Raw genomic sequence first — 14,886 nt, 5'->3', positions numbered from 1 at the left:
GGTTGGAAGGTTCTTTTTTCACAGTCAAAGTATATATCGCCAGCACACCACGGATCTTTGAAATATTATTCAAGCGTTTATTCAGGTGATCACATCACAGCAGTAAATTGCAACCTTTCGGGACCATGTAGGACTCCCATCAGGCATGTGATGCACTTTACATACTGTACATTCACATTAGTCCCTGACCTCAAGTAGCTTACAATCGAAGGTTCTTTCACTCCCATTCAAACATCCAGAGGAAGAGGAGCTTGTGCCTCCTCGAAACATCGAGATAAAGCCGTTATCGTGTATTCACCTTTCAAGATCCAGGAGTGCCGCTCTCTCTTTTGGTTTGTATGCACTAAAGTATTTGCTGTGCACCCAGGCCCATTTTTTTTTTTTTTTTTATCCCTGATTTGTGTGCAGTGGCTACCATTGGATATCACATTCATACAGATACATATTAGGGCCAATTTAAAGAGGAGACCATTACCCAACCAACTTGTCTTTGGAATGTGGGAAGAGCCTGGAGTACCTGGAGAGAGCCCACACTAACACAAGGAGAACATGTAAACTCTATGCAAGTAGGGTCCTGGTTTGGATTCCACCCCAGTGCTGCAAGGGATGAGTGCTAATCACTAAGCCACTGTGCTGCCCACCTTTGTATCAATCTAGAGATTCGCTTTAAGTAAATCTATAAATTCCCATTAAAAAATATATATGTGCTGCCGAACTTAAGTAGTGCATCTGCACTTGGGAGTTGTCTTATCCCCCCTGCAAAATCCCACAAATAATTGTTGATCCTGTCAGTGAAGTCCACCCAATGCAGCTTCTTGTGATGGTGTGGCAACTATGCTGCACTGCTCCTGAAAGGTTTGTCACGGCCATGTAGGCTGAGCCTGATTGCAGTACAGCGGGATGATGATCAGGGGTGTGGCCATCAACACATTTACTGCTGACTCACAAGCCTTTATGTTGTCAATCGGTACCATCACACCCTGTCGTGCCCACTGCTTTCTGCATTGAAAATGCTGTTTTAGCCCCTGAACCTTTCCCATTGTGAGCTGCAGTATCTGGGAGGGGGAGCGTGTGAGACACAGGGTCTGGATTAATTAGGGAACACAAAGAATAGCTTTTAGTTTACTTTGAGACTTGTACATTACATAGTACCTGGATTTGGTACTTGAATGGAGTTTCATACAGAAGTATTTCAGGTACTTGAATGGAGTTTCATACAGAAGTCTTTAATTGTACTTTAAATTCATTTGAATCCAGTGCACAGGGTTGGCATGCACATTACTAATCAGTTTTTTCAATTACAGTCCCCTTGCTATTCGTATACTGAATGACCAGTTGATGTTTTCCGAGAGAGCTTTCACGGATCCCCTTGGTCTACCAGGAAGACCATTTTACAGGTACTGGATAAATGCTGCCCACTGCCATGGCTTTCCATTATCTACAGTTCATTCTTCCATTAACTTGGTTTTATGTAACCACCAATCTTCACCTGTTCATTCTTTTTGAGTAATTTATAGTTGGTACTTGTGTTTCTTTCCTCTGCCTTGGACATATATTCCTCTTTCGTGGTAATGTAGGTATTTTTACATGTACAGTATAGAAAATCTGCTTACTGTAGAAAGTATAGCTAAAGCTTTGGATGGGGTGGGAAACAGGAATGAGTAGATGTATCTCCTGTTTTAAAGTGGAACTAAACTGTAGTTCAGCCCCACAAACTGAAAATTATCACTTAATTGAATAGCATCTTTAACTGAATAGCATTTTAAATTGAATAGCATTTTTAAAGTTAACTTCCATATCCGTCCATGACTCCTTTTTTTTTTTTTCTTTTCTTTTTCTTTTTCTTTTTCTTCTTTTCTTTTCTTTTCTTTTTTTTTTTTTTTTTTTTTTTTTTTTTGAGAAATCGCTACAATTGTTGGGGGGGGGGGGGTCCACTGCTATCTTGAGTAAGGGCAGATGATTCATGTCATGTAGCATTTACTTCCAGGTAATCCATTAATCCATCTGCCCTTAGCACAGGCATGGAGGCAGGAGGGTGTTTTTAGGTGAGAAAGCCCCTCCTCCAGATGAAAGAAACAAAAAATCCAATGAAGACTCCTTGGAAGTATAACATAATTTTTGCCTAGGCCAGGAAGTAACTGAAATGTAAAAATAAAAAGTGAACAAGTAAATATAATATACAATACAGTACCTTCCTATATATTTACTAATGCTAGCCCGCGTAAGGTTAAGAAATAGTTGATGTTGACTGAGCGTTTAATTCCACTTTACTCACTTGCCGACCATAAAACTTAGATCAGGGTTATGCAAACTGTGGCCCTCCAGCTGTTGCAAAACTACAAGTCCCATCATGCCTCTGCCTCTGGGTGTCATGCTTGTGGCTGTCAGAATCTTGCTATGTCTCATGGGACTTGTAGTTCTGCAACATCTGGAGGGCCACAGTTTGCATATCCCAGACTTAGATGTACGGCGGCAGAGCAACTCTTCTGTGGCAGATCACATACCTAGTAAATGATCTGGAACTACCAGGCAGGGGGCGGGCGCGTGCACCGCGGGCAACTCGGCTGTGCTGTGATTAGACACAACACAAGCCGATCAACAGTTGCGGGCCAATAAATGTCCACAGTCGCCCACTAATCGGTGAGGAGAGAGAGAGACAGGACAGAGCTCTGACTCCTGCTGACTGGACAGAGCTCTGTCTTATTTACATACAGTAAAGTGATGGATTTTGATTCCCCACAAAGCAGGGAATGCAATCCACCACTTCCCTTAGTAAAACCACAACATGGAACACAAACAGGTAACCCTTTGGCTAGAAAGGGGTTATAACATCTAGGGCGATCAGTGTCACTAGTACAAGGACTGTGCATATTTTTAGCACTGATCACTGCATTAGTGTCACTGGATCCCACAAAGTGTCAAAGGTGTCAGTGTCAGAATGTCAGCCGCAATATTGCAGTCCTGCTAAAAGTCGCTGATCGCTGCTATTGCTAGTATAAAAAAAATAGATAAAAATTCCAGTATATATCCCATAGTTTGTAGACCCTATAATTTTTAGGCAAACCAAAGATCTACATATTGGCCTAAATTGATGAAGAAATTAAAATTTTGTTAATTTTCTTTTTTTTTTTTTTTATAGGATATGTTTTATAGCAGAAAGTTACAATTTTATATATATATAAAATATATGTGTGTGTAATTTTTTTATTTTTTTCCCCAAAATTGTCAACCTTTTTGTTTTATAGCGCAAAAAAAAAAAAGAAAACACAGTGGTAGTCAAATACCACCAAAAAGTTCTATTTGTGGGAGATAAATACATTCATTGTAGAGTGTTGCATGACCATGCAATTGTCAATTAAAAGTGATGCAGTGCCGTATCGATATGGCCTGGTCATGAAGGGGGTTAAATCTACCGGAGGGCAAGTGGTTAAGCTTTCTTCTTTAGATCCACTAAAGCTATGAAAATGACCAGACCTGAGCGTTCCATACAGTTTGTATCAAATCAGGCTGACCATTTCACTTTCTTCATTCCTAATGTTGTGACAATGCAAACTTATGGGTTTCTCATCACTTATTGTCCTGGTGACCATGATCGCCAGGATAAACCAAGAAGGGAATCTCCCCAGCTTGTACACAGACCTCAATAAAATCTGTGAGGTTTGGCTGAATAAGATTGCAGATTTCAAATACAGCATATGGCCTCATTCACACAGGTGCTGCTGCCCACCAAGCCACAAGCATGCAGATGCAGTGACTGCACAGGTGCCACCACAGCCACACATCAAAATTTGATGCAGCCCTGAACGCAGATAAAATACATTTATATTTTGGTCTCAGCTGTGGCATATGAGGGTGAAAATGCCCAATTTAGCACTTTTTAAGCATAGGGCATGTTAATGGGCGGCTTAAAACACTGCTGAATAGGGTTGAGCAAACACCTAGATGTCCGTGTTCGACGGGTTCGGCCGAACTTTAAAAAAAAGTCCGGGTCCGTGTCCCGGACTTTTACCGAACTTTTCCCGGACACCGAACCCCATTGAAGTCAATGGGGACCCGAACTTTAAGGCACTAAAATGGCTCTAAAACACCAAAGGAAAGGGCTAGAGTGCTGCAAATGGCAGCAAAACGTAATTAAGAGCATGGCAAGTGCTCTGCAAACAAATGTGGATAGGGAAAATAACTTAAAACAACAAAAAAAAAACAGAAAAATAAAACAATGTTCTTCTTCATCTCTGAAGGACGAGGCCCATATGGAGTAGGAGGGAGGTTGAGGTGGTGGTGGATGTGGCGGTGACATAGGCGTGCGCACAGGGTGTGCTGGGTGTGCCTGGGCACACCCTAATCACCTAGGGCACATAGCATTGCCAGTGAGGAGATGGGAAAGATCTCCCTGGGACCTGCTCTGCTCTATTTCTCCTTGCCTACAGGTACATGGTCCCGATACATTACTCTCCCTGCTGGCAAACACATGCATGTGTATTTCAACTTTGGGGTGCACACCTTAATGCAATAGGCTGCGCACACCTATGGGCGGTGTAGGTGGAAGCGGCGGTGGAGGAGGACCAGGGCCGGATTAACAGCATCATGGGCTTGGTGCTGAGGATTTTGAAGGGCCTTAAGGGCCGTGCCTTGCCATGCACCCAGAGGAGGAAGGGTGCAGCCATGCATGCCTAATTCAACATGGGATGCTGTCTCTGAAGCCCATAAACACATCCATGCATCGCCAACTGTCCCTCCTTGTCCGGCCTTCACGCTGTGTGGGGAGGTTCTGAGGGTGCTGCCTGGGGAAGCGAGCATAGAAGCCAGACTTCTGTGTTTACAAGTGACAGAAGAGCGGTAACAGTGAATATGGCCAACCCGGGGCCTATATAAAAGGTAGGGGCCTGGAGCTGCAGCTCCAATAGCCCCTACATTAATCTGGCCCTGAGGAGGAGGACGAGGTAGCCAACACTGCTTCTTTTCAAAAATTTTAAATGAGGGTACACCCCAAAAGAGTGAGAAAGAGCAAAAATGGAACAATGGGTGGGTAAGGTCGGTATCCATTGCTATTCTGCATAAGGTACGGAAAAGTCCCGTGGGATCCATGCCTGGTTCATTTTAATGAACGTGAGCTTGTCCACATTGTCTCTGGACAGGCGGCTGCGCTTGTCTGTTATAACGCCCCCAGCCGTGCTAAATACCCGTTCAGATAATACACTGGCTGCAGGGCACGCCAGCACCTCCAAGGCGTAAAGGGCAAGCTCAAGCCATGTGCCCAATTTGGAGACCCAGAAGTTGAAGGGGGCAGACCCGTCATTCACTACATGTAGGCGTGTGCACACATACTGCTCCACCATGTTGGTAAAATGCTGCCTCCTGCTAAGACGTTCCATCTGAGCTGCTGGTGCTGCTGTTTGTTGTGGCGTGCTGACAAAGCTTTTCCACATTTCGGCCATGCTAACCCTGCCTTCTGAGGTGCTGGCGGTGCCCTGGTTGCGTTGGCGACCTCCTCCTCCTCCTCCTCTGCCTTGTGCTTCCACTGTGGCCCCGCTGTCAGATGGGAATGCCAGCAGCATGGCGTCTACCAGCGTGCGCTTGTACTCGCGCATCTTGCGATCGCGCTCCAGTGAGTGAATTAAGGACGGTACGTTGTCCTTGTAACGGGGATCCAGCAGCGTGGCCACCCAGTAATCAGCACAAGTTAGAATGTGGGCAACTCGGCGGTCGTTGTGGAGACACTGCAGCATGTAATCGCTCATGTGTGCCAGGCTGCCCAGAGGCAACGAAAGGCTGTCCTCTGTGGGAGGTGTATCGTCCGTGTCCTCTGTATCCCCCCAGCCACGCACCAGTGATGGCCATGAGCTGGCCTGGGTGCCGACCTGCTGTGAACATGGTTCCATCTCCTCCTCCAGCTCCTCCTCCTCCTCATCCTCCTCATCCTCCAGAACTGTGCCCCTGCTGGACAATTGCGTCCCTGGCGTTTGCGTGTGCAGGAACCCACCCTCGGAGCCCCTTGCGAATGACTGCCCTGAAAGCCTTGGAAATGTTACCTCTTCATCCTCCTCCTCCTCCTCATCCTGTGCCACATCCTCTTCCATCATCGCCCGAATTGTTTTTTCAAGGAGGCATAGAAGTGGGATAGTTAAGCTGAGAACGGCGTCATTGCCACTGGCCATGTTGGTGGAGTACTCAAAACAGCGCAACAAGGCACACAGGTCTCGCATGGAGGCCCAGTTAAATTAAATAGCGGAATAGAAAATATGATCCAAAAAAAGTGTATGTATATCACACGTACACAACCACACTGGGCCCCAATTACTATTGTTTGTACCCCTAAAAGGCTAGATGAGGAGTAGGGGGAGTATGGAACAGGCAGCACCCTCAAACCTTCAGAAGTATGAGATGAACCCCAACAACTTGGAAAGGTGGATCTCTCTCACACGTACCGACACAGACTATCCCGCAATTCAATTGATCCTCAAAGGTTTTTATTGAATAGCGGAATAGGAAATATGATCAAAAAAAGTGTATGTATCTCGCACGTACACAACCACACTAGGCCCCAATTACTATTGTTTGTACCCCTAAAAGGCTAGATGAGGAGTAGGGGGGGTATGGAACAGGCAGCACCCTCAAACCTTCAGAAGTATGAGATGAACCCCAACAACTTGGAAAGGTGGATCTCTCTCACACGTACCAACACAGACTATCCCCCAATTTAACTGATCCCCAAAGGTTTTTGATTAAATAGCGGAATAGAAAATATGATCCCAAAAAAGTGTATGTATATCACACGTACACAACCACACTAGGCCCCAATTACTATTGTTTGTACCCCTAAAAGGCTAGATGAGGAGTAGGGGGAGTATGGAACAGGCAGCACCCTCAAACCTTCAGAAGTATGAGATGAACCCCCAACAACTTGGAAAGGTGGATCTCTCTCACACGTACCAACACAGACTATCCCCCAATTTAACTGATCCCCAAAGGTTTTTGATTAAATAGCGGAATAGAAAATATGATCCCAAAAAAGTGTATGTATATCACACGTACACAACCACACTAGGCCCCAATTACTATTGTTTGTACCCCTAAAAGGCTAGGAGTAGGGGGAGTATGGAACAGGCAGCACCCTCAAACCTTCAGAAGTATGAGATGAACCCCAACAACTTGGAAAGGTGGATCTCTCTCACACGTACCAACACAGACTATCCCCCAATTTAACTGATCCCCAAAGGTTTTTGATTAAATAGCGGAATAGAAAATATGATCCCAAAAAAGTGTATGTATATCACACGTACACAACCACACTAGGCCCCCATTACTATTGTTTGTACCCCTAAAAGGCTAGGAGTAGGGGGAGTATGGAACAGGCAGCACCCTCAAACCTTCAGAAGTATGAGATGAACCCCAACAACTTGGAAAGGTGGATCTCTCTCACACGTACCAACACAGACTATCCCCCAATTTAACTGATCCCCAAAGGTTTTTGATTAAATAGCGGAATAGAAAATATGATCCCAAAAAAGTGTATGTATATCACACGTACACAACCACACTAGGCCCCAATTACTATTGTTTGTACCCCTAAAAGGCTAGGAGTAGGGGGAGTATGGAACAGGCAGCACCCTCAAACCTTCAGAAGTATGAGATGAACCCCAACAACTTGGAAAGGTGGATCTCTCTCACACGTACCAACACAGACTATCCCCCAATTTAACTGATCCCCAAAGGTTTTTGATTAAATAGCGGAATAGAAAATATGATCCCAAAAAAGTGTATGTATATCACACGTACACAACCACACTAGGCCCCAATTACTATTGTTTGTACCCCTAAAAGGCTAGATGAGGAGTAGGGGGGAGTATGGAACAGGCAGCACCCTCAAACCTTCAGAAGTATGAGATTGTGTTCACTGTACCCCACAAAGATTGAGTTCACTGCACCCCACAATGATTGTGTTCACTGCACCCCACAAAGATTGTGTTCACTGCACCTCACAAAGATTGTGTTCACTGTACCCCCCAAAGATTGTGTTCACTGCACCCCAAAAAGATTGTGTTCACTGCACCCCAAAAATGATTTTGTTCACTGCACCCCAAAAAGGATGTTGTTCACTGCACCCCAAAAAGGATGTTGTTCACTCCACCCCAAAAAGATTGTGTTCACTGCACCCCAAAAAGGATTTTGTTCACTGCACCCCACAAAGATTGTGTTCACTGCACCCCAAAAAGATTTTGTTCACTGCACCCCAAAAAGATTGTGTTCACTGCAGCCCAAAAAGATTGTGTTCACTGCAGCCCAAAAAGATTGTGTTCACTGCAGCCCAAAAAGATTGTGTTCACTGCAGCCCAAAAAGATTGTGTTCACTGCAGCCCAAAAAGATTGTGTTCACTGCAGCTCACACACAGAAAAATGGATGTGGATCACTGACACCTGCCTATCTCCAATCCCACACCACACAGCAATATCGATTGTAGTTTGTAGAACACAATTTCCCTAAAATTCAGCAGACTCTGTCCCTAACAGGATTGAGAAGAGATCGTAGATCAGGATTGAGTGCAGACCCCACCCCCCACACAGCAATATCGATTGTAGTTTGTAGAAGACACTGACCCTATAATTCAGCAGACTCTATCCCTAAAATGCCTACAACTCGCCCTGCCTAAACACTCCGACCTGTCCCTCAATTCTATCCGGACACAAATGGTTTTTTCCTGCCTATCTTTCCCTAATCAGCAGCCAGCACGTTGATGTGTGCTCTGTCCCTGAATCTAAGCAGCATAATGACGCCGCTGCGGCTGCCTCGAACTTATGCTTCAGACGGCCAATCACAGCTACTGAGACATTTGCAGGCATGGCTGGGATGGCTTAAGGCACACCAGTTAAACGATTGTTGATTGGCTGTTGAAAGCCCGCCATGAAAAGAGCGCCAAAGCATGCAAAACCCGGAAATAAAACGACCGAACACGGATTTTTACCCGAACATACAGTAAAGTGTCCGTGTTCGGGTACAAAAAATCCAATTATTCGGTACGAACACGAATAATACAGTCCGTGTTCGCTCAACACTACTGCTGAACTCTGGACTATAAAGTGTAGGAAATCTGGATCTAGACTTACTGGTGGCTCTTATTTCCATGAGTCTTCCGGGACAGCACATGAGAGATAGGCACCTCCTCCAACAGGAACCAGAAACCCCAAAAACACTTTTTAAAAGGATGTCGTCCTTCTACCAGACCGGTCAGTTTGAAGCCCGACGGTACGCAAATATGTGGCCTCTCAGTGGGTGGGCCTTGGCGTTGAGAGGCTGCATAGTTGCATACCAATATGCAGACACAGCTGTGCCAAGAGCGTGTGCCCTGCGTGCTCCAGACACCTAACCCCCGATCGCTTCTTGCAAATAGCAGCTTTCTGATCATGTGACAGCCTTGACTGCCAATCATGGCGTTCACACGATCATAAACCCTGCCCCGCCTCCTGGAATCTGAAACCCCTAAAAGGCCAGGAGGCACCGGCTCCAAGGGGGTTTTCCAAGAACCGAAGGCCAAAAGCCAGAAAGAGCATAACACAGGGGTTGGAACCCTGCCGTCCAGAAAGAGTCAAGGAAATAGTATTCAGTAAGACAGATTTCCCAAATTGTTTTCCGGGACAGCATTTGAGAGGATTAGCAAGAACTTACCAGACTATTGAGGGACAATAAGAGGGAATGGCAAAAAGCAGGGCAGCTGAGGTTAATGCCAATCAAAAAACACCTTTAATAAAAGCAGCACACTTGCATGTCAAAAATCACCAATCCGCCAGTGGATAGTAACACAGCAGGTTGAGACACCAGGGCTGATCAGCTGGAGGTACACGGAGACAATGGATGGCTGCCAAACATGCAGCACAGGCTCCAAAGCTCCAGTAGGTAGTATGGAGAGAAAGAACTGACGGCGTCTCCAGCTGCACTGTCAGAAGGGGGTAAGCATAACGCGTTTCAAGGGACATGGCCCTCTTTTTTTTTCTAATGCCATGCCCAGATTTTACAGGAGCTGCAGAGGTGAACCACATTTATCCATCTATTTTTTATTTTTCATCCACTCCTCTACAATAGACAGTGTTTATCCATAGACTAATTGTCATTACATTAAACAGAGGAGCGCTTGACGTTTTGTGTAATATGTACACGTTTCTTTTGTATTTGTTAGGGACAATAAAAGAGCCCAGAGACCTTTCCTCCCACAGGGATCACCATAAATATCACAGATATGGTGAACCCTGTTGTAATAAATTCTGAATCCAGAGAAAACCATGGCAGTGGCCCTAACTGCAGAGAAAAGTCTATATCAAGAAAATAAGTTCAGTTACATGCGACTGATTTAAAAAAAAAAAAGTATTGGTTATAAAAAGGTATAAACCCTAGTGAGGCTCAAGACATACAAATGCCCCTGAAGTCTATGCGGTCGATGTAACAGAGTAATTGAATAATTTTATTATGCCATTTATGTAGTTCAGGTTTCATCCTTCAGTTCTTGTTACCGTAATTGACCAGTATGGCAGAAGGACTTCCTTTAGAGTGTATTTGGTAATGCATTTCCTGTTCCTGTTGGAGGAGGTGCCTATCTCATATGCTGTCCTGGAGGACTATTTGGGCTATATACAGCATATTAATAGGTTTGGACATGTCACATGTTCCCGTCTCACCCTTATATTAAAGAGATGTTTTCATTGGATATTGCACCATAGGTGTAATACTTGGGAGGATATCTCCCTTAAAGGAAATGTGGAACATACAAAGGAGAAGAACCCCCTAGTTGGGACTTTTAGGGCAGATAATAAATAGTATAAAAAAGTACTATAAAAGGTGATAATAAATAGTATAAAAAGTCGTATAAAAGGTAATATAAACTTTATCTGCCCTAAAAGTCCCAACTAGGGGGTTTTTCTCCTTTTTTGTATGTTCCACTTTTCCTTTAGGAGAGATATCCTCCCAAGTATTACATCTATGGTTCTTCTCCTTTTGTATGTTCCTGTTGTAGGGACAAGGCAGATAGTCCATAGGACACCCACATACTAAGCTTTATATCTCTTAAAGGAAAAGTGGGGCCAAAGCTCTTTTGGCCCCATTTGGCTGTGGTTACAGAAGTGCACTTTGTTCTGCACTCCTCTGACCCATATTCAGCCGGTCCAGGCTCTGGAGAGATTCTGACTGTAATGTCAGGATCCACCCATATGCCTTGAAAGGCCCAGCCTCTTGTGCCCGCCACAACCTGGCACTCCGGTGAGTGCTGGAGAGGCAGAGCAGAGAAGCGTGTGACCATCACAAAAAACTGAGCGATCAATGGTCCTTTGATTGCTCAGTTGGTCTTAAGCCCAGCGCACACTATAAGAAAATCATCCAGTTTTCCTCGATGCTTCACAGCAAGTCAAGTCGATAGAAATGTACGAAAATTCTCTTACGACAAAGGCTTTTTTCTTTTTGTTTATGGTTTTTGATCATGCAGTCTTTCGCATCTGCTTTTTCTCATACGAAAACTGTAATAAAACTGTTCACTTTAATCACTTCAGACCAGGCCATTTTTTTGCAATATGGCACTGCATTACTTTACCTGAGAATTGCAGGTTGTGCAACGCTGTATCCAAATACTATTTTTCATTTTTTTCGCACAAATAGCTTTCTTTTATTGGTATTTTAATACCATTGCGTTTTTTTTTTTGCACTATAAACAAAAAAATAGACTGACCTATTTTGAAAAAAATATAGATTTTTTACTTTCTGTTTATAAAACCCATCCAATAAAAAAATGTGAAAAAAAAAATTCTTCAATCAATTTAAGCCAATCATTTATTCTGCTGCATATTGGTAACAAAAAAATTCCCAATAAGCGTATATTGATTGGTTTGTGCAAAAGTTGTGTACACACTATACACACTATACAAAAATCCAACAATCATGCCTTGTGTGGAATTTTTCTTCTGATTTTCGCATAGTGTGTACTCCACTTTAGGGGTGGCGGGGACAGATGCTGCATCCACCTAGGTACGTAGGTAGGTTTTGTTTGTTTTAAATCACGCACTTCTCTTTTAATCCCTTCAGCATTTTGGCTGTCCATTACATCTAAAGTCTGAAGGAGGGTTAAAACTAGCTCATGGCTGCAGTATTTTGTCTGAGTGTTTTTGTCTGAGTGTTTCTGTCTTATGTAGCCGGCTTCTATCATTTTTATATAAATTTGTTTTAAGCCTCCTGTTCGATGATCCCCAGTTGTAGACGGGCCCTCTGTATGTTCTCATGTACAATGCAGGACTGTTGCTCCCATATTATATGCAATGATTTTGCTACAACTGGTCAGGCAGTGGTGAGAAGCTGCTGTGGGGGGTATGTTGGTACAGCATGGAGGACTGCTGGGAGTGAGAAATAAGGTAAAGGTTTCCCCTAGTTCCAATTGCCCTAGACTAGAGATCTCCAAACAACGGCCCTCCAGCTGTTGTGGAACTATACAGGCATTGTAAAACTCTGACAATCAGACATGACTAGGCATGATGGGAATTGTAGTTCCTGAACAACTTGAGGGCTGTAGTTTGGAGATCCCTACCCTAGACAAAGCAAGCAGCCCTTAGGGGCCGTGGTGGCCCATCCATTGGGGGCGCAAGGGCACTGCCCCCCCTATCCATGCGTCCGGCCCCCTAATGTACATGCAGGGCGTCAGACGCATTGATTCCAATGGTTTTTCTTTTTTTTTTTTTTTTGAAGGACGCGATTAGAGCCAGAGGCTCTAATAGGCTTCAAAAAAATGGTGGGCTCGGGCGCAAAGCACTGCCCCTGAGCCCACCCAGTTGTGTCACAATAGCAAATATTCACTATTGTCACACGGATCCTCCTCCTGGCCAATCAGGAAGCGGGTCCTGCGACCCGTTTCCCGATTGGCCGAAAGGAGAAGCCATGCCATTGGTCAAGGAGAAGGAAGAGGGAGGCGACTGAACATGTGGAGGGCAGGCAGGCAGTGGCAGGTTCTCCTCAGGGTAAGTGAGTCAGTGACCGGGGGGGGGGGGGGGTTATGGTGTGCAGGCTGGTGTGGTCCGGTGGGGGGTGGGTATGGTGTGGTCCATCTGACTACCCCCCCCTGCCCATGGAGCACCAGCCGCCACTGCTTAAGGGGGAATCCAATGCAATCGTAACCTTTTCTTCATCCTTGACTTCAGCTGAAATGTTTAGTTATACTAGCAGAACCACTTGACTCCTAACAGAAGTTGTCTTTCATTTTTTTATTTCTTCTCCTCTTGCGATCCTTGCAAATTTCTGAGCAAAGACAACCATTCCTGTTATCTTGTATCCCGACTATAGCAAGCTGTAGTTATTTCTTAACAACAATTTCAACAAACAAATTGCTTTCCATCACAAAATGTATCAAATATTCTCTTCTTTTGCAGACATGTCATCTTTGCGCCCAGCAGCCACAATAAATATGCGGGGGAATCATTTCCCGGGATTTACGACGCTCTGTTTGACATTGAGAACAATGCGGACCAGCAGAAGGCTTGGGAAGAAGTGAAAAGGCAAATTGCCATCGCCACGTTTACTGTGCAGGCTGCTGCAGAAACCTTAAAAGACGTTTAATAAAGTGTCAGCTTCTTGTTAATTTTGGGCATCTATCAGTAAAGGCCGAAATAAATGCACTGTACAGTCACAGCAGATCCAAAGGTATACGGTCCAAAATGTACATGCATTGGTCTTTGGAAGTGCAGTATTCTCAGTCATCCCAACTGTCAGGAATTGGGGGGGGGGGGGGGGGGCTTTCTAGACACTTGGGGCCCATTCACATCATAGCAGTGCATTAGTGTACCTGTGTTAATTATGTTGGCACCACATTGCACCAACACAAGTAACATGCATCTTGTTAACATTGATTGATACCGCAGCACAAAAGTGTGACTGGGCCCTTAAAGCACAATTGTCGAAAGTTTTACTACTATACACTGGTCTGTCTTTAAACTGTTTTTTTTTTTTTTTTATTACCTGCTCAGGGTCCAGGTTTAAATATATTTAATCTGGGTAAATAAAATGTATATGTAAAACCTTAGCATTGCAGTGTGGCAAAAATTACACTGAAGATGGGCATCCCGCAAACTCTTGCGATCCATATGTTGTATGTAGTTTTATGTATGGTGAAGTACACACAAAAGCAAACATGCTCGCTTATGTCAGAAAAGAACTCTGCTGAATCCCTGATGAAGGGCGAGCAGCTTGGCCCCCAAAATGTTTTGCTTTGTTACTGGATTTATCATTAAATAAATAACTTTTCCACCTAAAACGAATGGTGTGGAACGCTTCCTTTTTCTTTACCTCCAAATTTTGTATGTAGAACAGGAAGCGAGAGAAAATATCCAATAGAGGCGTTGTTAGGCATGAATACAAGCCCATGCGTGCCATACAAACTACTGAGTACCATTCTGAGTTGCTGCAATGAAATTTCAGCAAAATGGACTAACCTGCTGCATCATTTTTTCACTTTGATTTTCGGGGGGTGTCTTTGAATTCCCCTCTGTAGGTTGATGATTTTTATTTCCATTAAACAACGTGGCATCCTTTCATTCCTAACACATTACCCAGTCCATATCATTATAGATATCCAGCAATTTTTTTTCCCCCAGAAGATCTGATGTGTTTTCCAAGTGTTCCTTTCATTTTTTTTTTTTTTTTTTTTGAGCAGTGTATATAATATACACATACAGTACACTGGTGTGTTTTTGTGTGTGTGTATGTTGTCGTGGCATAGAAACCTGCTCAGTGCGCTCAAGATTAATACGCACCCCAAACGCCATTAAACCCTTGGACTGAAAAGTACAAATGTACAGCTCTTTTGTATAAGGTTATCCAATCGCTCGGCAGCAAAGAAATGAACAGAAATGCTTGCTGTAATCAATTCA

General features: G+C 44.1%; 1 protein-coding gene across 1 annotated transcript in view; it reads left to right on the top strand.

Annotated features, from left to right (window-relative positions):
* The window catches only part of NAALAD2 (N-acetylated alpha-linked acidic dipeptidase 2), a 120,134-nt gene extending 106,520 nt beyond the window's left edge, over positions 1-13,614 (top strand). Inside the window, exons 19-20 of the mRNA XM_082245616.1 lie at positions 1,305-1,397; positions 13,390-13,614. Of these exons, the coding sequence (XP_082101742.1) occupies positions 1,305-1,397; positions 13,390-13,576 (280 nt within the window). The 3' untranslated portion in view covers positions 13,577-13,614. The remainder of the gene's footprint in view (positions 1-1,304; positions 1,398-13,389) is intronic.
* Positions 13,615-14,886: the final 1,272 nt, after the last annotated feature.

This window comes from Pelophylax lessonae (genome assembly GCF_965119305.1).
Source record: "Pelophylax lessonae genome assembly, chromosome: 2".
NCBI classification, from domain to species: domain Eukaryota; kingdom Metazoa; phylum Chordata; class Amphibia; order Anura; family Ranidae; genus Pelophylax; species Pelophylax lessonae.
Note: the sequence above shows the minus strand (reverse complement) of the source record. Positions and strands in the feature narration are given on the sequence as shown.